This window comes from Balaenoptera borealis (genome assembly GCF_965194805.1).
Source record: "Balaenoptera borealis genome assembly, chromosome: 12".
In the NCBI taxonomy this organism is placed as follows: Eukaryota; Metazoa; Chordata; class Mammalia; order Artiodactyla; family Balaenopteridae; genus Balaenoptera; species Balaenoptera borealis.
The window spans coordinates 46,387,073-46,409,748 of NC_138869.1; the positions used below are offsets into that span (position 1 = coordinate 46,387,073).

Sequence of the window (22,676 nt, forward strand, 5' to 3'; positions counted from 1 at the left end):
AAGAGCACTGTAGAAATTTAACAAATGTCACCCTTTCCTTCTCCTTTTTCCTTCCAAATGTAAATACTCAAAGGAAGAATAACTGTAAATAACAAAGCATCAAAATGAACACATGAATGAATATCCAAACCCTCTTTGTTATTTCTTAGATAAGAATACAGCGTGCTAAAAGGCAAACACCAAATACAGACAATCCTGTTTATTGCTTGGCAGACTGCAATGTTTTGTTTGCTTTACTTTCTATTTCTTGTGCACAGGTTTAAAAAAATTGTTTAAGGGTTCTGTATACAAATGCTTGAATATGCCTGTAAACACATACCTCTGTGTCCAACTTTCTGGATGTAGATTCCTCTCGATCGCAGCATTTTCGGCAGGTAATCCAAATGCATCCCATCCCATGGGATTGATAACCTAGCACCCAGAAAAGAAACATCAGCCGTGGCAGATTGCTAAAATCTTTATCAGTATTCTCTTCTGGGAAATAAGCAGGCATTCTCTCCTTCTAACACGTCTTATCCCTTTCCTGGATGATTTCAAACTATGCTTTTGAAAGCCAGCTGGCTACCTAAGACGTAAGCACAGAAGAGAATTTAGAAGGTTATACACCAAGGTGCCAATAGCAGTTATCTCTGAGTAGGTATTTTCGTGACTATTTTTTACTTTCTTCTTCTTCTTGTCTGTATTGTGTGTAATGAACCCAAAGGGTTTTTCTGAAATTATAAAAAGTTTCTTTCAATTCCAAAAATAGGTATATATAAAAATATATATAGGCATTCAAAATGCTCACCTCATGCTAGATTTTCCAATTAAGGAGTTGTGCTGTCCAATAGGGTAGCCCCTAGCCACATGTGGTTATATAAATTTAAACTTAAATTAATTAAAATTAATTAAAATTTAAAATTCAGTTCCTCAGTCACACTAGCCACTTTTCAAGTGTACAATAAGCCACTTTGAATCACCTCCTGTAAGATATTTCCATTTTCCAAACAACAGAGGATCCTAAGATCTCAGAGCTCGAAGAAGCTTTTGAAATATATCCTCCATCCCCACTCCTTTATTTGACAGTCCAAGCAACGATGGACCAACAAGAGTAAGCAGCCTAGCTAGGTCACACCAGAAGCAATTACTTCAGACCAGGATAGGCTCTCATTTCTGCAAATGGATGACCAGTCACAGCTCAGCTGGCAGCTTCAATAGCAAGTTCTCTCAACCTAACTTACATGCCATGAATGGGAACAATGGCTTGAAACACAAGCTGTGGCATCAAGGGACAGACTCAGAAGGCCGGGCTCTCTACCCACTGCCAGGAAGGACACCTGCTTTGAAAACTCAGACTCCTACCCTTCTCTAACGCTGATTTTCAGCCACAAAGCCATAAACACAGCTTCTCCCAGAGCCATATTTCTGAAGCTTGCCTGTGGATGAGGATGGCTTGAGGAGGCTCCAGTATTTCTAGAAAACAGCCCTTTACAGCTGGCCTTCTTACTTCCTATCAAGCTCCTGATCTGTCAACTGCCACAAGCTGGGTTTGTTTGTTTGTGTGTTTGTTTGTTTGTAATCATGCAGAGAACCTGAGCTTCTGTTCACATACATCTTGGATAGTGATGGACACTCAGACACACTTATTGGCACTACCTCATCACCCGCCCATATCATGATGGAACATTTTCCACTAAAGAAACAGGTCTCATTTTCTTTTATAAATAACTTTTTCCCCTGATTATTGAAATAATGCATGTTCACTACAAATAGCTTTGGTACATAGAGAAAAATATTCAGAAGAAAATAAAATACCCTTAATTCTACCATATAGCCATACATAAATGTTATTTGGTAAATTTACATCCAATTTTTAACAATTGGGATCATATTATTTCTGTGTGTTTTTTTTTTTCATTGTGCACCTAGAGTTTTCTTCCATCTTTCTGTGTTGTTCAGACTCTCTGAGATGCAAATGAGTATCACCCATGGCCACCTCTGCCTCAAGTCCATAAGCACCTACAATTTAGTGTCCCAAACTGGATTCACACTCGAATCCCAGTGCCCCGATCCGTTCTCTCCCTAGTCCCTCTTAGCAGGTGGCAGTAAGAGAACAGGCACGGCCCTCCCAGTGGCAGAAGCCACTTGCCTTACATCGTCCTTCCATTCTGCACATTATTATTTTTTAATTAGGTTTTAGTTCTGATGGAACAATTCCATCTCAAGAATGAAGACCATGCATCTAAAATCAGAGCTGCTCTAACTCCTTTGGCTAGTGAGTGGGAAATGCAACAAAGGCTCGCTCCTCGGGAGGCTGTGAGGTTTGGGGGGAAATGTCCTAACCCAAACCTGCCATTTACTGGCAGTGGGACCTGAGGCACGTCACTTACACTGAGTCCCAACTATCAACTCTGACTGAAAGCAGCCACCCAAATCGTTGAGCATTATACACTAAGATGTATGTGGCGCACCCAGCACAGTACAGGCACCCAGTAAATGGCAGGGCTGGCTGCAGTGGCAGCTGCTGTCGTCTGCTTGATCTTCAGCACCTCACAACATTGCACATCACCAATTCCCTCGTCAGGACCTCAGCCCGGGTCTCTTTGGCCACATTCATTATGGTGGCTCTGTGACAACAGGCAGGGAGACCCCTTGACCTCACACACATCCTCATCCATGTACATTCCTAAGGGTGTGTTACTTATGATAAGAGCCTCTGTAGCAGGTTGGTGCCAGGCATTGGAAGTTCTTAACCAAACCGAACAGACCATGAGGCTCAAAGGGCCAGCCGTTTGGCCTTCTTTTCCATGGAAGGGGCCCATCAGTTCTTCTTTTGCGCATAACTAAGTGGCTCACATCAGGTGCTTCGTTCGAAAGTAGCCCAGCTGTTCTTGCCATGGCTGACGGGAGCAGGGGTAGTCCATGAGCAGAAGCAGCCATCTGTGTGCTGGGTAGGAAGGGCCCTGCCCAGTAGATTTTGCCATATCAGGGGAGGTGGTAGGTCTGATCCACTCAGGTCTGCTTTCTGTACGGGATACAGACTTGGTGAACAACAGTGCTGTGGATCTCTCCAGTTTGCCGCTGCTCCAGTCTGGTTTGCCACATCCTCTGCCGTGCTTCCCAGTCCTGGGAATCTGGGAAGAGTGGAATGCCCTGGCCTGCCAGCCTAAGATAACATGACTCCCGGGGAATTCCCTCGCAGTCCAGCGGTTAGGACTCCGCGCTCTCACTGCCGAGAGCCCGGATTCAATCCGTGGTCAGGGAACTAAGATCCCGCAAGCCATGCGGCATGGCCAAAAAAAAAAAAAAAAAAAATGACATGACTCCCAAGCTATCACATTCAATCCCTGCATCCACGCTCCTGAGGTCAGCTGGAATAGCCTCCTCTTCTTTTTCCTTAATTGGTGGTTTCTCAAATTACGAGCATAATACAAGCTTATTTTAATAAGTGAAATGACACAATACATGATATATAAAGGCAAAGCTGATCATCTCCCCCAGCCCCGACTCCTATTCTCAACTCCTTGATGTAACCAACAAGCAAGTGTATCCTTCCACACCTTTCTCCTCACTCAAACGCAGATACACAAACATATATATACATATACAGGAGCTGGCTGGTTTGTTTTTATGGAAATAGAACCTGTCATACACTATTTTATGACCTGTTTTTTTTCATTTAACATATCATGGACATGTGTACAAAATATGTAAGTACGTGTGTGTGTGTGTACACGTCTTTTAAAAAGATTCTAACATTCCCTAGGAATATCTAGTCTATGTAGTTTTAGGAAGTTGTCAAAACATAACCCAATCCAGTTGATCTTTCAGACCTGAGGTCTCTTTTCCTCTTGCTAAATGTGTCCTACCCAAAGTGTTTCATCTTTCCAAACAGCACCCTCCCCTTCTTCTGGGAAAATGCTCCTCCCCCTACTTCACATGGTCCTGCTGCGGACGGCGAATCACAAAACCCACCCCTCTGGCCACAGAGGGAGCACCTGATGGAGATGTCTAAGAAAATACAGCTGGCATGTGGACAGATGCAGAAATGGGAGGCAGAGACTAGGGATACTGATGTGCTCCAAGGACGTGGGCCCAATTCCCAGTGGGCCCCATTCCTACAACATTTCCTTTGGTTCTGTGAGTTACACCAGGATTTGTAAAAACACACAAAACCTCCTTTTTTGCTTAAACTGGTCTGAGCTGGGTTTCAGTCCCTGGTAGCCAAGAATCCTGACTAAAACACTCACCCTTTAGGATACAGCTTTCTCTTGAGTACTGCTTAACCCATAGATGAAAAACATTTCCTTCACAGATTTTTCTTTTTCTTTTTAATTTTCAAGAGCTAAAAATAATAATAATAATAATCCCATGTTGGGGATTTGTGCTTGATTAGTAGAAAGTTCTGAAATACTTCCATGGACAACACTACAGTACAGCTTCCAGTGATGCTTTAATTCTCCTAGGGCTACTTCGCTGGCAGAATAATGTAACTGTTGTATAACCATGTTCCACAAGAAAGGGGAAAACTTAATTACCACTTGGTTTCTTCATTGGAACTGCCAAAATGGCACCAGTTCAATGTTTCTGCCTATTAACATTCTGTTAGGTTACCATCCATGTTTTTAAATAAAGTCAATACAGAGACAGTCAAAAAATCAGTCTGGATTTATGTAATATACTTATTCATTTCTATTTTTGTTTTCAGATGAAATTAACATGAAAAGATATTCTTAGTTCACATGTTACCCCAAGCTGTCTATGAAAATATAGTTAGGGAAGGAGGAGTCAAGAGGGCGGTGTGGGAAGACGCAGAGTTAGCGTCTCCCCACAACTAGGGCACCTGCCCGCTGCTGGTGGGGGACTCTGATGCCCAAGGAGACGGGAGGAACCCCAAAGTGAACCAGTAGGACGTAGCGGGGCTGAGGACGGAGAAGTGGAGGTCAGACAGGATTGATGCCCCTGAGGCTGGGGAGATCAGGAGAGGCAGGCAGGAGGGACTCTCCGGGAAGAGTGGGAGAGGAGCGGAGGGCGATTGCCTGGCCCACTCGGGCAGGGCAGCCTGCTGAGCTCCCAAGCCGGTACCCACCCTCCAAAGCCCCATTCAGGCTGTGTGAGTGCTGGGGGCATAGGAGGGAGGCCGGGGAGATCAGGAGAGGCAGGTGGGAGGAGCCACCCAGGAGAAGCGGGAGAGGAGTGGAGGGCAACTGCCCTGCCCACTCGGGCATGGGGACCCTGCTGAGCTCCCAAGCCAGTAACCGCCCTCCAAACCCCCTTCCAGGCTGCGTCGGTCCTTGGGGGCATAGGAGGGAGGCCAGGGAGATCAGTAGAGGCAGGCGGGAGGGGCCCTCCCAGATCAGAGGAGAGGAGAAGAGGGCATTTGCCCCACCCACTCGAGCCCAGGAAGCCTGCTGGGCTCCCAGGTGAGGTCCCCTACCCTCTGACACCAGAGGTGGGGGGCAAACCTGGGTCCCTTCTGTTCCTTGAGCCTAAGCCCCACCCCCAACAGGCCCCAGGGCCTTTCCCAGCTCCATGGGTCCAGAGCATTGGCCCTGCCCACTACCCAAACCTTGCCCTTGCTTAGGCCCCGCCCTCCACAGCCGAGGCCTTCCCTGCCCCCACTTTATTTTTCTTTTCCCTCCTCCACTTTTTTTTACTATTGTGGTACTGTGGTACTGATGTACCTTCCAGTTGTTGATTCATCTACAATTTTATTTTTATATTCTTCCTAACATACCTGTTAGTTTCCTAGTCTAATTTTATTTTTTACTTTGTTATTGCTTTTTTTTTCTTTTTATTTATTTATTTTTGCCACCCCAGGCGGCTTGCGGGATCTTAGTTCATGAGCCTGGGGTCAGGCCGAAGCTCCTGTGGTGGGAGGTCCAAGTCTGAACCACTGGACTAACAGAGAACCTCAGACACCAGGGAATATTCATCCAAGGGAGGTCTCACGGAGTTCCTCATCTCAGCACCAAGACCCAGCTCTACCCAATAGCCTACAAACTCCAGTGTTGGAAGCCTCAGGCCAAACAACCAGTAAGACAGGAACACAATCCACTCATAAAAAAAAAACAAAAAAAAATTAGATAGCAAAAAAATATGTCACAGATGAAGGAGCAAGGTAAAAACCTACAAGACCAAATAAATGAAGAGGAAATAGGCAATCTACCTGAAAAAGAATTCAGAGTAATGATAGTAAAGATGATCCAGAATCTCGGAAATAGAATGGAGGCACTGACTGAGAAAATACAAGAAATGTTTAACAAAGATCTAGAAGAACTAAAGAACAAACAAACAGAGATGAACAACACAATAACTGAAATGAAAAATACACTAGACGGAATCAATAACAGAATAACTGAAGCAGAATAAATAAGTGAGCTGGAAGACAAAATGGTGGAAATAACAGCAGAATAAAGAAAAAAGAATGAAAAGACTTGAAGACAATCTCAGAGACCTCTGGGACAACACTAAACACACCAACATTCGAATTATAGGGGTCCCAGAAGAAGAAGAGAAAAAGAAAGGGTCTGAGAAAATATTTGAAGAGATTATAGTTGAAAACTTCCCTAACATGGGAAAGGAAATAGTCACCCAAGTCCAGGAAGCACAGAGAGATCCATACAGGATAAACCCTAGGAAAAACACACCAAGACACATATTAATCAAACTAACAAAAATTAAATCAAAGAAAAAATATTAAAAGCAGCAAGGGAAAAACAAAAAATAACATACAAAGTAATCCCCATAAGGTTATCAGCTGATTTTCAGCGGAAGCTCTGCTGGCCAGAAGGGAGTGGCAGGATATACTTAAAGTGATGAAAGACAAAAACCTACAACCAAGATTACTCTACCCAGCAAGGATCTCATTCAGATTCGATGCCGAAGTCAAAAGCTTTTCAGACAAGCAAAAGCTAAGAGAATTCAGCACCACCAAACTAGCTTTACAACAAATGCTAAAGAAACTTCTCTAAGCGGGAAACACAAGAGAAGAAAAGGACCTACAAAAACAAACCCAAAACAACTAAGAAAACAGTCATAGGAACATACATATCGATAATTACCTTAAATGTGAATAGATTAAATGCTCCAACCAAAAGACACATGCTTGCTGAATGGATACAAAAACAAGACCCATATATATGCTGTTTACAAGAGCCCCACTTCAGACCTAGGGACACATACAGATTGAAAGTGAGGGGATGGAAAAAGATATTCCATGCGAATGGAAATCAAAAGAAAGCTGGAGTAGCAATACTCGTATCAGATAAAATAGACTTTCAAATAAAGAATGTTACAAGAGACAAGGAAGGACACTACATAATGATCAAGGGATCAATCCAAGAAGAAGATATAACAATTATAAATATATATGCACCCAATATAGGAGCACCTCAATACATAAGGCAACTGCTAACAGCTATAAAAGAGGAAATCGACAGTAACACAATAATAGTGGGGGACTTTAACACCTCACTTACACCAATGGACAGATCATCCAAACAGAAAATTAATAAGGAAAAAGAAGCTTTAAATGACACAATAGACCAGATAGATTTAATTGCTATTTATAGGACATTCCATCCAAAAACAACAGATTACACTTTCTTCTCAAATGCGCACGGAACATTCTCCAGGATAGATCACATCTTGGGTCACAAATCAAGCCTCGGTAAATTTAAGAAAATTGAAATCATATCCAGCATCTTTTCTGACCACAATGCTATGAGATTAGAAATGAATTACTGGGGGAAAAACGTAAAAAACACAAACACATGGAGGCTAAACAATACGTTACTAAATAACCAAGAGATCACTGAAGAAATCAAAGAGGAAATAAAAAAACACCTAGAGACAAATGACAAGGAAAACACGACGATCCAAAACCTATGGGATGCAGCAAAAGCAGTTCTAAGAGGGAAGGTTATAGCTATACAAGCCTACCTCAAGAAACAAGAATAATCTCAAATAAACAATCTAACCTTACACCTAAAGGAACTAGAGAAAGAAGAGCAAACCAAACTCAAGGTTAGCAGAAGGAAAGAAATCATAAAGATCAGAGCAGAAATAAATGAAATAGAAACAAAGAAAACAATAGCAAAGATCAATAAAACTAAAAGCTGGTTCTTTGAGAAGATAAACAAAATTGATAAACAATTAGCCAGACTCATCAAGAAAAAGAGGGAGAGGACTCAAATCAATAAAATTAAAATGAAAATGGAGAAGTTACAACAGACACCGCAGAAATACAAAGCATCCTAAGAGATGACTACAAGCAACTCTATGCCAATAAAATGGACAACCTGGAAGAAATGGACAAATTCTTAGAAAGGTATAACCTTCCAAGACTGAACCAGGAAGAAATGGAAAATATGAACAGACCAATCACAAGTAATGAAATTGAAACTGTGATTAAAAATCTTCCAACAAACAAAAGTCCAGGACCAGATGGCTTCACAGGTGAATTCTATCAAACATTTAGAGAAGAGCTAACACCCATCCTTCTCAAACTCTTCCAAAAAATTGCAGAGGAAGGAACACTCCCAAACTCATTCTATGAGGCCACCATTACCCTGATACCAAGACCAGACAAAGATACTACAAAAAAAGAAAATTACAGACCAATATCACTGATGAATATAGATGCAAAAATCCTCAACAAAATACTAGCAAACAGAATCCAACAACACATTAAAAGGATCATACACCATGATCAAGTGGGATTTATCCCAGGGATGCAAGGATTCTTCAGTATACGCAAATCAATCAATGTGATACACCACATTAACAAACTGAAGAATAAAAACCATATGATCATCTCAAAAGATGCAGAAAAAGCTTTGGACAAAATTCAGCACCCATTTATGATAAAAACTCTCCAGAAAGTGGGCATAGAGGGAACCTACCTCAACATAATAAAGGCCATATACAACAAACCCACAGCAAACATCATTCTCAATGGTGAAAAACTGAAAGCATTTCCTCTAAGATCAGGAACAAGACAAGGATGTCCACTCTCACCGCTATTATTCAACATAGTTTTGGAAGTCCTAGCCATGGCAATCAGAGAAGAAAAGGAATACAAATTGGAAAAGAAGAAGTAAAACTGTCACTGTTTGCTTATGACATGATACTATACATACAGAATCCTAAAGATGCCACCAGAAATCTACTAGAGCTAATCAATGAATCTGGTAAAGTTGCAGGATGCAAAATTAATGCACAGACATCTCTTGCATTCCTATACACTAAAGATGAAAATTTTGAAAGAGAAATTAAGGAAACACTCCCATTTACCACTGCCAGAAAAACAATAAAATACCCAGGAATAAACCTGCCTAAGGAGGCAAAAGACTTGTACTCAGAAAACTATAAAACACTGATGAAAGAAATCAAAGATGACATACAGCTGGAGAAATATATCATGTTCTTGGATTGGAAGAATTAATATTGTGAAAATGACTATACTACCCAAAGCAATCTACAGAGTCAATGCAAACCTTATCAAACTAGCAATGGCATTCATTCTTCACAGAATTAGAACAAAATATCTTATAATTCATATGGAAACAGAAAAGACCCTGAATAGCCAAAGCAATCTTGAGAACAAAAAACGGAGTTGGAGGAATCAAGCTCCCAGACTTCAACTATACTATAAAGCTACAGTAATCAAGACAGTATGGTACTGGCACAAAACCAGAAATATAGATCAATGGTACAGGATAGAATGCCCAGAGATAAACCCATGCACATATGGGCATCTAATTTACGACAAAGGAGGCAAGAACATACAATGGCGAAAAGACAGCATCTTCAATAAGTGGTGCTGGAAAAACTGGACAGCTACATGTAAAAGAATGAAATTAGAACACTCCCTAACACCATACACAAAAATAAACTCCAAATGGATTAAAGACTTAAATGTAAGACCAGACACTATAAAACTCTTAGAGGAAAACATAGGAAAAACACTTTTTGACATAAACCACACCAAGATCTTCTTTGACCCACCTCCTAGAGTAATGGAAATAAAAACAAAAATAAACAAATGGAACTTAATTAAACTTAAAAGCTTTTGCACAGCAAAGGAAACCATAAACAAGACAAAAAGACAACCCTCAGAATGGGAGAAAATATTTGCAAATGAAACAACAGATAAAGGATTAATCTCCAAAATATACAAACAGCTCATGGAGCTCAATATCAAAAAAACAAACAATCCAGTTAAAAAATGGGCGGAAGACCTAAATAGATATCACTAAGGAAGATATACAGATGGCCAAGAGGCACATGAAAAGATGCTCAACATCACTAATTATTAGAGAAATGCAAATCAAAACTACAATGAGGTATCACCTCACGCCGGTCAGAATGGCCATTATCAAAAAAGTTAGAAACAATAAATGCCGGAAAAGGTATGGTGAAAAGGGAACCCTCCTGCACTGTTGGTGAGAATGTAAATTGATATACCACTATGGAAAACAGTATGAAGTTTCCTTAAAAAACTAAAAATAGCACTACCATATGACTCACAATCCTACTACTGGGCATATACCCTGAGAAAACCATAATTCAAAAAGAAACATGTACTGCAATGTTCACTGCAGCACTATTTACAATAGCCAGGACATGGAAGCAACCTAAATGTCCATCGACAGATGAATAGATAAAGAAGATGTGGCACATATATACAATGGAATATTATTCAGCCATAAAAAGAAATGAAATTGAGTTATTGGTAGTGAGGTGGATGGACCTAGAGACTGTCATACAGAGTGAAGTAAGTCAGAAAGAGTAAAACAAATACCGTATGCTAACACATATATATGGAATCTAAGAAAAAAAAATAGTACTGATGAACCTAGCTACAGGGCAGGAATAAAGAAGTAGACATAGAAAATGGACTTGAGGACATGGGGTGGGAGGGCAAAGCTGGGGCAAAGTAGCATCGACATATATACACTACCGAATGTAAAATAGTTGGCTGGTGGGAAACAGCAGCATAGGACAGGGAGACTGGCTCGGTGCTTTGCGATGACCTAGAGGCGTGGGATAGGAAGGATGGGAGGGAGGCTCAAGAGGGAGGGGATACGGGGACATGTGTATGCATATGGCTGAGTCGCTTTGTTGTGCAACAGAAAACACAGTATTGTGAAGCAATTATACTCCAATAAAGATCCACTAAGAAAAGAAAGTTAGAAAAATCTTAAAGCTCCTTAATATTTCACAGTCTTACCAGAAATTAACAAAAAACAAATGTCTGCCCTGGAATACAGACTGTGGGGAGTCAGGATAGTTCTTTCCACCATGGGCTGGACCACTGGAGTCAATGTCCCTGTGAACCAAGTTTCTACGGAACAGGAAATGGTCCAACCAATTCTACACCTTGGGTTTCCCAGACATCCAGTGACCAAGGGCAGAACTCACTCTTGTGCCATAAGATGACTCACTACTGTCCAGAAGGAACAAAGTAAAGACCTATAACAAGATTACAAAATACCAAAGCCTGTCCCTTTCCCCTGGGCAGCAGATTCTATTTGCTGGTCAAATTGTTATAGCCTATTTATTTAAAAGACACCATGTCAGTGCTGCCTTTGCCCACCTCGTTCACCTCTTGGTCTCTTCTACATCAGGGGTCCCCAACCCCCAGGCCATGGACTGGTACAGGTCCATGGCCTGTTAAGAACCGGGCCGGACAGCAGGAGGTGAGCGGTGGGCAGGCGGGCGAGCGAGCGAAGCTTCATCTGTATTTACAGCTGCTCCCCTTCACTCACATTACTGCCTGAGCTCTGCCTCCTGTCAGATCAGCGGCGGCATTAGATTCTCATAGGACCGCGAACCCTACTGTGAACTGTGCATGCGAGGGATCTAGGTTGCACTCTCCTTATGAGAATTTAATGCCTGATGATCTGAGGTGGAGATGAGGCAGTGATGCTAGCGCTGGGGAGTGGGTGCAAATACAGATTGTCATTAGCAGAGAGATTTGACTGCACAGGGACCATAATAAATGAATTGCTTGCAGACTCATATCAAAACCCTATCAGTGAGTGGCAAGTGAAAACAAGCTCAGGGCTCCCACTGATTCTGCATTATGGTGAGTTGTATAATTATTTCATTATATATTACAATGTAATAATAATTGAAATAAAGTGCACAACAAAGTAATGTGCTTGAATCATCCCGAAACTATCCCCCCACAACCCGTGGTCCGTGGAAAAATTGTCTTCCACAAAACCGGTCCCTGGTGCCAAAAAGGTTGGGGACCACTGTTCTACATCATCCAGATCAAATACCCCCATTCTGGATATATAATGCCCACTTTCTTGTCTGTGATTTCTCTATGGGCAAGAGTATCGAAAACATTCACTGGAGGAACTCTAAACTCTCCTTTTGGCTTCTAAAATTCCTATTCTTTTCTATCACCATAACTTGGTTTAATCCTTCCATAGTTCCACAAGTAACTAAACCTACAGTTCACATATGCCAACTAGACAATTATTCCTAAAAACAACAACAACAACCCGCCCACCAACATCTGGATTTATATTTTAGGGCCACCTGAGCCCTCTCAATCCCCTAGGTGTTAACCTCTTCTTGGATGAGTGCTTTCAGCAGAAAGGGAATCAAGAAGTCCTGGCAGCTATAACTTGGAAATCATAAAATAAACTTCCAGGGTGTAAAAAACCATCATTTCCAGCTGTTCTTCTAACAAATGCTCTAAGTATTTTAAATTGAGTGAGAAGCCAAGAGGACAGGGAAACAACCCGGAAATTAGGACGAGTGGGACACTGCCCCCACTTCTAGACTGAAGGAACAAAGGGAGGAAGCAGAGATAACTGAACCCAAAGGCTGAGATCAGTTGCAGAAGCTGAAAGAGGCAGGTCTGGCCAAATGGAACTGGATTAATGAAGGAGATACTAACCAGGGCAGAGAGAGAGAAATTCCTTGGCTTCTTCCTTCCTCCTCCCCTACAGTCTTGCCAGAATTCTTCCTGTCCAAAACCAGCCAGACGCCAGCTGACACCAGAGCTTGGGAAATGTGGCCTGCAGAGTTCTGCTTTCCACCATACAAAGCAAAGCAGGAGATCCATCTGACAGCAAACTAGTCAAAGACCAGCAAAGGAACACTACAGGACTGCAAAATTTACCATGACTCGAGATATCAAAGGCGCGTGAGGGCCAGCTACTGATGAGGGGCAAACACAGGGATCAGAGCCCTGTCAAGTTAGACAGAGCTGGCCAGGAAGCGAGACCTAGAAGCTCAAGCTAGGCCAGCCTCTGGTGTGGACCCAGTCACATGACCATGGCTTACCCAACAGGACCTCTTGCCTCCATTTGGGCAGAGCTATGGGCATCTCAGGGTTGGCAGGCAGGATGGATGGCAAGCAGACGAGAAGGGATACAGGAGAACACAGTTACGTGTGACAATGTACAGATGAGGCTCTGGAGGGATATACCCTAGAAAATGATAGGGATCACTGTCCAGAAGGGCCTGGGGGGAGTGGGCAGTCAAAGGGGACTGCAGCCTTATCTATGTTGTATCTCTCCTTTTTAAAGGGGAGAATATGGAATTTTATGTACAAGTTAAAAATACCTTTTTTAAGAAGGAAGAAACGAACAGGCAAAAGTACAGTTCTTCCTCCAGCACGGGAAGGAAGATGAAGGAGAGTTAAGAAGACTTTGGTGGTTAAGAAGGGAAGGGAGCTGGGGCAGCTGATTGTCTGCCCTCCCAATGAGAGAGAAGTACCAATTCCCCAGGAATGACCAGCTTTCTCTCCCTTTCATCAGAAAACAAAACTTTATATTTGAAACCAATTCAGCTTCTAATTAAGAGCAACCATGGTTACTGCTTCTGAAAAAAATTGCTATTTTCAGAGAGTGCCGTGGTTTCTGTGGAGTAGATTCAACACTTTATTTCCAAGAAATGAGAAACACAACATTTAATTTTGTTTAGCAAGTTTAATAACTCACTATTATTACAGGTTGGGGATCAAAATGAAGCGAATACTTCAGGGTAAAGAATCCAAATGACAGTAACTAGACCCAAAACAGAAGACCTCTGGGAATGTGAGGCAGATAAATCAGGCAGTTTCCAATCAAAATACTGGACTAGCAACTCATTGTCCCTTTCAAATTACATCTGAGAGGATAAGCCCTGGAAATCTACTCTCTACTTTCAGATGCCCCAGAGATTAGAAAATCTGAAAACTAAATGCCATGCGATGCATTCTCTGGGCGCTTCATAAACACTTGTTGACTGACTGGCCAACTGAAAGCTGATGAAACGTATATTATGGTTCACTTGCTAAGAACTCCCCTCACTTCCTGATATTTGTGGGTAATTGCATTATGATCATGCGGGTGCCAGACACATAGCCTCAATTTCCTTCCTCCTCCACAGGGAATAGCAAAAAGGCCCAGGCGGAAAACACTACTTGGGCAGTGCCCTGAGGCGTTTTGCCTGAGACAAATTACTCAAGGTCCAACTCTGTGAGGGGGGACTTGGCAGCTTGATGCTTTAACTGCCCTGCTTCTGGCCCAGAAGGTGCTGAGGAGACCAGCCGAGGTGGGAGGTGGGTAATTTTATTTTCTAACCATCTGTGCATACAACATATGAAAACACAACAAAATCACCATATGGTGCTAAACTTTAAATATGTCATCAGACATTGTATGAGTTTAAGAAGAAACCGATCGGCACTGTGGTCTTTACTGACTCCTGAAAGAGAATAATTTATCTCTGGCTTCAAGTGGCTCCTGCTTAAACATCCAAACCTCAGGACTACCGTATTACTGCTATTATTAATTGGGTTACACTGGAAAATTGCATTATGGTTTTTAAAGAGTTTTCTCATTGATCATTGCACATGAACCTTGCAACAAATCTGTGAGGTAGGAGGCGGGTGGGAGGCCACTGCCACTGACTAAAGTCACAGATTCCTGATCAACTCATCACCCCCAAACCACCTCCCTCTCCACTTGCCAAGTCCACATGTAATTTACTTGTATGCCCAAGGCCTGGCCAACTTTGTGACTTTAGGTTTCCCCAAGAGAACTGTGATGATCATGGCCTCAGGCACATCTCCACTGACTACAACAAGAACGTGGGGGACCCCAATGATCTGCTTACACTCTTGTCTCATTTCTCTCCTTTGCACAACTTACTTGCTGCTATAGGAGGAAACCAAAGTAAAAGCAATCTTGAACTTTCCAAATCATCATTCTTGTCCATTCTCAAACCCAAATTACAATCTGCAGTCTGGCAGGCTCACAAAATACAAGGACAAACCACAGACTGGGAGAAGACATTTGCATTGTATTTAACTAACAAAGAATCAATAATCCAGACTATATAAAGAACTATATGAGGGATTTCCCTGGTTGCGCAGTGGTTAAGAATCCACCTGCCAGTGCAGGGGACACGGGTTCGATCCCGGGTCCGGGAAGATCCCACATGCCGCAGAGCAACTAAGCCCACGAGCCACAACTTCTGAAGCCCACGTGCCCTAGAGCCCGCACGCCCTACAGCCCATGCGCCACAACTACTGAGCCCATGCGCCACAACTACTGAAGCCCGTGCTGCAACCACTGAAGCCCGTGAGCCTAGAGCCCATGCTCTGCAGCAAGAGAAGCCACTACAATGAGAAGCCCTCACACAGCAATGAAGAGTAGCCCCTGCTCACCTCAACTAGAGAAAGCCTGTGCACAGCAACTGAGACCCAAAAAAAAAAAAAAAGAACTATATGAACAGTAAGAACAATATGAAAAAGACAAACAACCCAAGAGGAACTTGGCAAATAATGTGAGCAAGCCAGTCAGAGAAGAGGAAACTTAAATAGATAAAAAATAGCTTCACTAGGACAGAACTCAGGAAAACGTAAATTAAAAACACAATTAGATGCCATTTCCCATATATCAAATTAGCAAAGATTTAAAAGCCTAACATTAGTGAGTATTGTCAGGGATGTAGGGCTATACGAAATGCCATTCATTTCTGGTAGGAATATAAATTGGCACCAACATTTTGGAAAGCAATTTGGCAAGATATATTTATGCTGAGGAGTGTACACTCTATGACCCAGCAATGCCACTTCTCCCACAGGCTAACAGTCAGGTGCAAAGATGTTCATTGGAACAAAAATCTAAAACAACCTAAAACTCTATCAATGTGAAAATGGATAATTAAATATTGTCATAATTATACAGCACTTATAATGGATGAACTAACTCTAGAGACATAGATTAAATCTTGAAACAAAATACTGACTGAAAAAACATGCAGAATATTAAGATGTCTTTTACATAAAATTTAAAACACACAATACTACATACAAGTGTGTATGTATCCATAACCAATACATAGAATAAAAGCATGAAAACGTGAAGGCAAAGGAGAGACACTAGCTTTTTTTTTAACTGAAGGACTGGAATCTGATTGTGGAGAGGCACAACATAGAAACATATCTGCAACATAGAAAAAAAACAGCTGAGATTAACAAGATTAAATGGTAATATCTGTTATATCAGGATGGCGGGTCTGAGTATTTAGAATAATGTTCTCTGTACTCCTGTGTTGGAAATGTTTATAATTTTTTAAAGTATCATATTTAAACTAAAGAGGATAGAGCCTACCTAGGGAAAGTGGATAGAGAAAAAAAAGAGAAGGCAGTCTAGAAAGGAATCTGAGGTAAGGTAGACAAATCCCTCGAAAAACACAAATTAAAACTGACACAGAAAAAAAAATCAGAAGATCTGAATAGCCTGATATCCATTAAAGAAATAGAACTGTAATTTAAAAACTTCCCACAAAGAAAGCTCTAGGTCAAGATACCACCACTGGTGAATGCTATTGAACAATAAAGAAAGAAATAACACCAATAATACACAACACTTTCAGAAAATGGGAAGAAGGGAACACTTCCTAGCTTGTTTTATGAGGCTAGCATAAACCTGATATTAAATACAAAGACATTACAAGAAAAGAAAATTACAGGTCAGTGTCTTTCAGGCACATAGGGATATTGACAAATGAATACAGCAATATATACATTCAAAAAAGTACATCATGACCAAATGAAATTTGTCCTAGGAACACAATGTTGGTTTAATATTTTTAAAAAATCAATCAACATAATACATCACATTAACAGATTAAAGGAGAAAAACCATGTATTGTCTCAATAGATGCAGAAAAGGCATATAACAAAACTCAATACCCATTCATGATAAAAATTCTGAGCAAACTAGGAATACAGGGATAACCTCGTTTCACTGCACTCTGCTTTACTGCACTTCACAGATACTGTGCTTTTTACAAATTGAAGGTTTGTGGCAACCCTTCGTTGAGCAAGTCTATTGGCACCATTTTTCCAACAGCATTATTTTTTAATAAGGTATGTACATTTTTTAAAAGACATAATGCTATCGCACACAACAAACCACAATATAATGTAAACATTACTTTTATATGCACTGGGACCAAAAAATTCCTGTGACTCACTTTATTGCAATATCCACTTTATTGCAGTGGTCTGGAACAAAACCCACACAATCCCTGAGGTCTGCCTTTAAAGCAGAACTTTCCAACCTGATAAGAGTATGCAAAGATGGAGTGGAGCAGGAAAACCTTGTGGAGTAAACTGGGAGGAAGAAACCAAGATGCAGCAAAAAAACCTGGAGAGTGGGGTCTCATGCCAAGAGCACAGTCTTTCACAGAGGGGGAAATGTTCTACTGTATTACATCCCACTGAGGTGAGACAGGATGACAGAGACACATCCAGGGAGGTCACTGGTGGCCTTGAAGAGAGCAGACTTGGTGCAAAGGTCACTCCACTATTTACTTCTCATCTACTGTTCTTAGTGTGCCTTAGAATGACTTCCATATCTCCATTCAAGAATTAAGCAAATCAGGGGGCTTCCCTGGTGGCGCAGTGGTTAAGAATCCGCCTGCCAATGCAGGAGACATGGGTTCAATCCCTGGTCTGGGAAGATCCCACATGCCGTGGAGCAACTAAGCCCATGCACCACAACTACTGAGCCTGTGCTCTAGAGCCCGCGAACCACAACTACTGAAGCCCGCATGCCTGGAGCCCGTGCTCCGCAACAAGAGAAGCCACCGCAATGAGAAGCCCACGCACCGCAACAAAGAGTAGCCCCCACTCTCTGCAACTAGAGAAAGCCCGTGCGCAACAACAAAGTCCCAGTGCAGCCAAAAATAAAATTAATTAATTAATTTTTAAAAATAAATAATAATAATAAAAAGAATTAAGCAAATCAGGGACTTCCCTGGTGGTGCAGTGGATAAGACTCCATGCTCCCAATACAGGGGGCCTGGGTTCAATCCCTGGTCAGGGAACTAGATCCCACATGCATGCTGCAACTAAGAGTTCGCAAGCCACAACTGAGGAGCCCACATGCTGCAACTAAGGAGCCGGCAAGCCACAACTAAGGAGCCCACCTGCCACAACTAAGGAGACCGCATGCTACAACTAAAGAGCCAGTGAGCCACAACTAAGGAGACTAGCTGCCGCAACTAAGGAGCTCACCTGCCGCAACTAAAACCCAGCACAACCAAATAAATAAATCAATCTTAAAAAAAAAAAAATTAAGCAAATCTACCAACAAATTAACAAATTATAGAAAAAGGCAAGCTTACTGAATTTTTCCTAGGCCTACTGACTGATTTTGAATCTAAGACTCCAATACTACTATACAATACAGTAGAAAGGCTGGTGTTTGGAAAAGCAGGTGCCCAAGGACTATGTACAGAATGAATTAATCAATACACATGTCAGACCTTGCTATTGCAGAGCAGATATTCCTTCCCTCCTTAGAGTAAGGATCACTGAACCTGACCTGAATCCCAATCCCTGGGACTAGTCCTGACATTGGGAAAGAAGGATTTTAAAACAACAGGAAGCTCAACAGGCTTTCACACTGTTCACCATTACAGAGATTTGCTTCTTTTTTGCCATTACCACTTAGAAATGGCTGGACAAGTTTTCATCATATTTGGCGGTTATCTTGGGGATGATCTGACTTAAATATGGGCTATGAAAATTAACAAGAAATTAATTTCAAGAGAGCCTGGAGGATACCCGCCCCCTTCCAAGATAGCTTATCATCTTAAAGAGAGCAACTGAAACTGAGGAACAGAGGGAACCCTAGGTGCCTGCTGGTCACAATGACTAAGATACCATAAACCAAATAACAAAGAGTGGTTTCAGGAACCAACCGAGTCACAGGATAGATAATACAAATAGCAGGTGATGATCTGCAGTCTAGTTGTTTCTCAGAAGGCAACTCCATGCAGCAGGCCCCAAGCAGAAGAGAGCACAGATTCATTTACTAAATGAATTAGATTTCATTTCACTTATTAAATGACTTCCCAGAGTAAGTCAGATCAGTATAAATAATAATCATGACTACCACTTATTAAGGGACTATTATGTGCCAGACACATGTACTATCTCATTTAACCCACACAACGACCCAGGAGGGAAGAATAATTATTACTATATTATTATCCCTATTTTAAAGACAAGGAGAGTAGGATTCACAGACATTAAATGACTTGTGCAGGGTCACTCAGTGAGAAAGTGGTACAGTGGGGTTCAAACCTGGGTTGCCCAGTCCCTGGGTCCAGCCTGACCTTGGGCTTCAGTTACTGTAAGGCACTCCATTTTGTCTTTTGGGCCTAAGCTGCCTACAGGGGTCCCAGTTATCTCTGGGCCTGGGGTTCTGCCTTGAGCTTTCTCTGTAACGTCTCATCCATCCAAGGGAATTAGAGTCCCACCTACATCCCCTCAACCACTTATCCACTAATGTACCATAAATGTACAGTTTTGCTTTAAAAGGTTAATCTTCAGCAACTGGCCTGTACTCACTAATTGTCCAAAATAAGTTGGTCTAAGTAAAAATAATAATAATAATAAATCTAGTTGAAGAAACACAGTTAGATATTATGCTTCATGACAAGAGCCAATTTATTCTGCACCACCTCTTTCTAATAAACATTGCAGAAGTGATGGAAAGCAGTATCTGGGAAAAATAACACCTGGCATAGCCCAGGGAGACATCCCCTGTAGAAGGCAAATCTCTGAATCTGACAGTAAAAGTCATTAACTCTTCAAGTGACAAAGAGACATTATACCTTGACTTCCTTTTTATTTTTAGGAATACTTCTTGCTGCCAATGTCAGTTCAGCACAAATTTTCAAACCAATTATGACAATGGATTCATGTACCTTTCTAAAAGAAAATCTTGATAAAGAACTGGGAGGGGGCAGATAACCTTTATATAGACCCTGAGAGGTTAATAATAGCAACAGCCAGTGGGAATGCCAGTAAATGTTTAACAATCAACTCTCTGGCAGAAAAAGCCCTGATTTGTAGGCTTTGCTGATTTCCATGATGTAAATACTCCCACCATGGTGGATTTCAAGCTACTAAGGTGACAAATAATTAACATGAAGTTGGGCAGACATGCGCACAGCTCTCAGGAGCTGGTACAAGCAGGCTCCAGCCCTCCACTGGCGATGCTAATATTTACTGGTTACATACTTATGCGCCAGCTATGTGCTAAGTGCTTCATAGTCATCCTCTTTCAATCCTTGTAACAGTCCAATGGGCAGGTAATATTTTATCCCCATTTTACAGATGAGAGAAAACTAGGTATTAGAGACGTTAATTTAGTAATTAGTCAAAAGTCGAATAGCTACTAAGTGTTCAGGGCTGGCATTCAAATGCTGGCCATCTGGTTCAATGGGCCATGCTCTCAGCCCCTCTTTGATCCTGCCTCTCTCTGTAAGGTGTTAAAGAAGCTGCTATGATCATTGCCACCTCATCTTACAGATGACGTGTTGGTAAAGAGTAGAGCGCAGGCTCTGGGGTAACTGGCAGTGAGGTAAAGGGGTCTACCCACAACAGACATGCAAGGGTTCCTCTCCTCCTCTCCCAGGAAATTTCACCTTGTCCTTCAAGGACAGATGCTCCCTCTTTAGCAGAGCCTTCCCCAACTCCCGCAGAGCTGTTACTCCCCACATATTTTTTTGTTAGGAAAATTTTACTTTTTCCATTATAAAATAAATACATGCTCATTAGAGAATACAGAAAATATCAAATACAAGGAGAAAAATCTCTTGTGGCCCCACTTCCTACTCACAGCATTTGTTCCTCATGTCTACTATTGGATTCATTCCCCTGTTCAATGTTTGTCTATTTATGGATGTCAGCCCCATTGGACTGTGAACTCCTCCTGAGGAGATATCATGTGGTACCCACATTTGTAACCTCCTTCCACTGCATCCACACCCCACCTCCCTCCCTAGCGCAACATCCAACACGCGGCTGCCCCCCAATTAATCTGGATGCTTTATTATGTCCTGCAATTCATGAGAGGAAACCCTGAGCTTTTCATGTTTATCTTCAAAGCTGTCCTAATCTTAACTAAGATTGGTTTTCTTCCTTTGTCCTACATTCATATTGTCCTGAGTCGGGCAGGAAAGTGCTATTCCAGCAGGCCTCTTGCCTTACCTGCATCCCTCTCATCTTCTGGAAGCGTGCAATGGTGTCGCTGATGGTGTACACACGCACGTGGCCCATGTGCAGCTTGCCGGAAGGATAAGGGAACATGGAAAGCACATAAAACTTGGGCTTTGATTTCTAGGAAAGAATGACAAAAAAATGACAATGAGTATTTATTAAGCATTCACGGGGAAACCTGCATGCACATAATATTTTGGCATTTTACTCAAGGTAATAATTTAACATTTTTAAAAGTTTTCTTTTTAAAAAACCATTCCTATAAGGTAAACTGACAAAAATGCCTAATACCAAAATTCAAAGCCCTGGCTTAACCTAAAGAATGTCCAAAATAATGCCAAACAACCTCAAAGTCCTATTACCCATATGTATTTTTAAATCTGTCTTTTTCTCTTTTAAAAACTTCTCTTTTAGGACAGCTATCTAGGTCTTAAAGAACTATATGTTTTTCCAAATGAAGCTCTGACACATATGTCCATATAATTCAAGGAAACAATGGTGAATCACAGAGATGTGACATGTCTAAAAATGGGGCCCCTCCCTAAATTCCCTGTAGCTGCGCGCAGACTTGGATTGAACAGTACGAGCAGGGTCCTCAGGCACCGGTTCAGGTCCCGGGTTTCTCTGCTGTATTGTGAGCTTATCTTTCAACAGAAAAAGTTGAAATGCGAAGGTAATGAGAAAATTTTAGCCAGGTTGCCATTTCCCAGGGGGTGATCTACAGGCAGCCTCAGGCCAGGGTTACATAACTCTCCAACTTCCAAAGACGCGGCTTCATCACGAGAAACACAGAAGAAAGGTAAATGCATTGGAATGGAATGAACACAGGGCAGGAGGTCCTCACTGGAACACTGACTTTTGGCACCTTAGTTCTTCCACAGTAAAATGGTGAATGCTGTCACGAGTTTGTGCACATGAGGGGACAACGCTCCACAGGAAAGGTGGTGTCATTTAATTGATTCCTTTTGGGGACCTATTGTTCAAGGGCAAGGACCATGTTTTAATCATCCCTTCCCCCCAACCCCACCTTCCCGGCCGCCCACCTCCCAGTTTAATAACTGTTGGATAAATGTTTGTCGGCCTTTGTGCTCTGAAGCCTGATAACAGACCTCTGCAGAGCACTTATTACTGAAGGGCACTTTTCCCAGCACACTTC

The 22,676-nt window shown here is 41.9% G+C and overlaps 1 protein-coding gene across 7 annotated transcripts in view; it reads right to left on the reverse strand.

The window, feature by feature from the left end:
- LARS2 (leucyl-tRNA synthetase 2, mitochondrial) overlaps positions 1-22,676 on the reverse strand; it is a 159,425-nt gene that overhangs the window by 128,408 nt on the left and 8,341 nt on the right. For 6 of the 7 annotated variants that reach the window (XM_082347356.1, XM_082347358.1, XM_082347360.1 and 3 more), the window contains exons 3-4: positions 21,512-21,640; positions 320-411 (exon numbers count right to left, since the gene is read on the reverse strand). In XM_082347356.1, coding sequence (XP_082203482.1) covers positions 320-411; positions 21,512-21,640 — 221 coding nt within the window. The remainder of the gene's footprint in view (positions 1-319; positions 412-21,511; positions 21,641-22,676) is intronic. The other variant, XM_082347359.1, reaches the window with a different exon arrangement.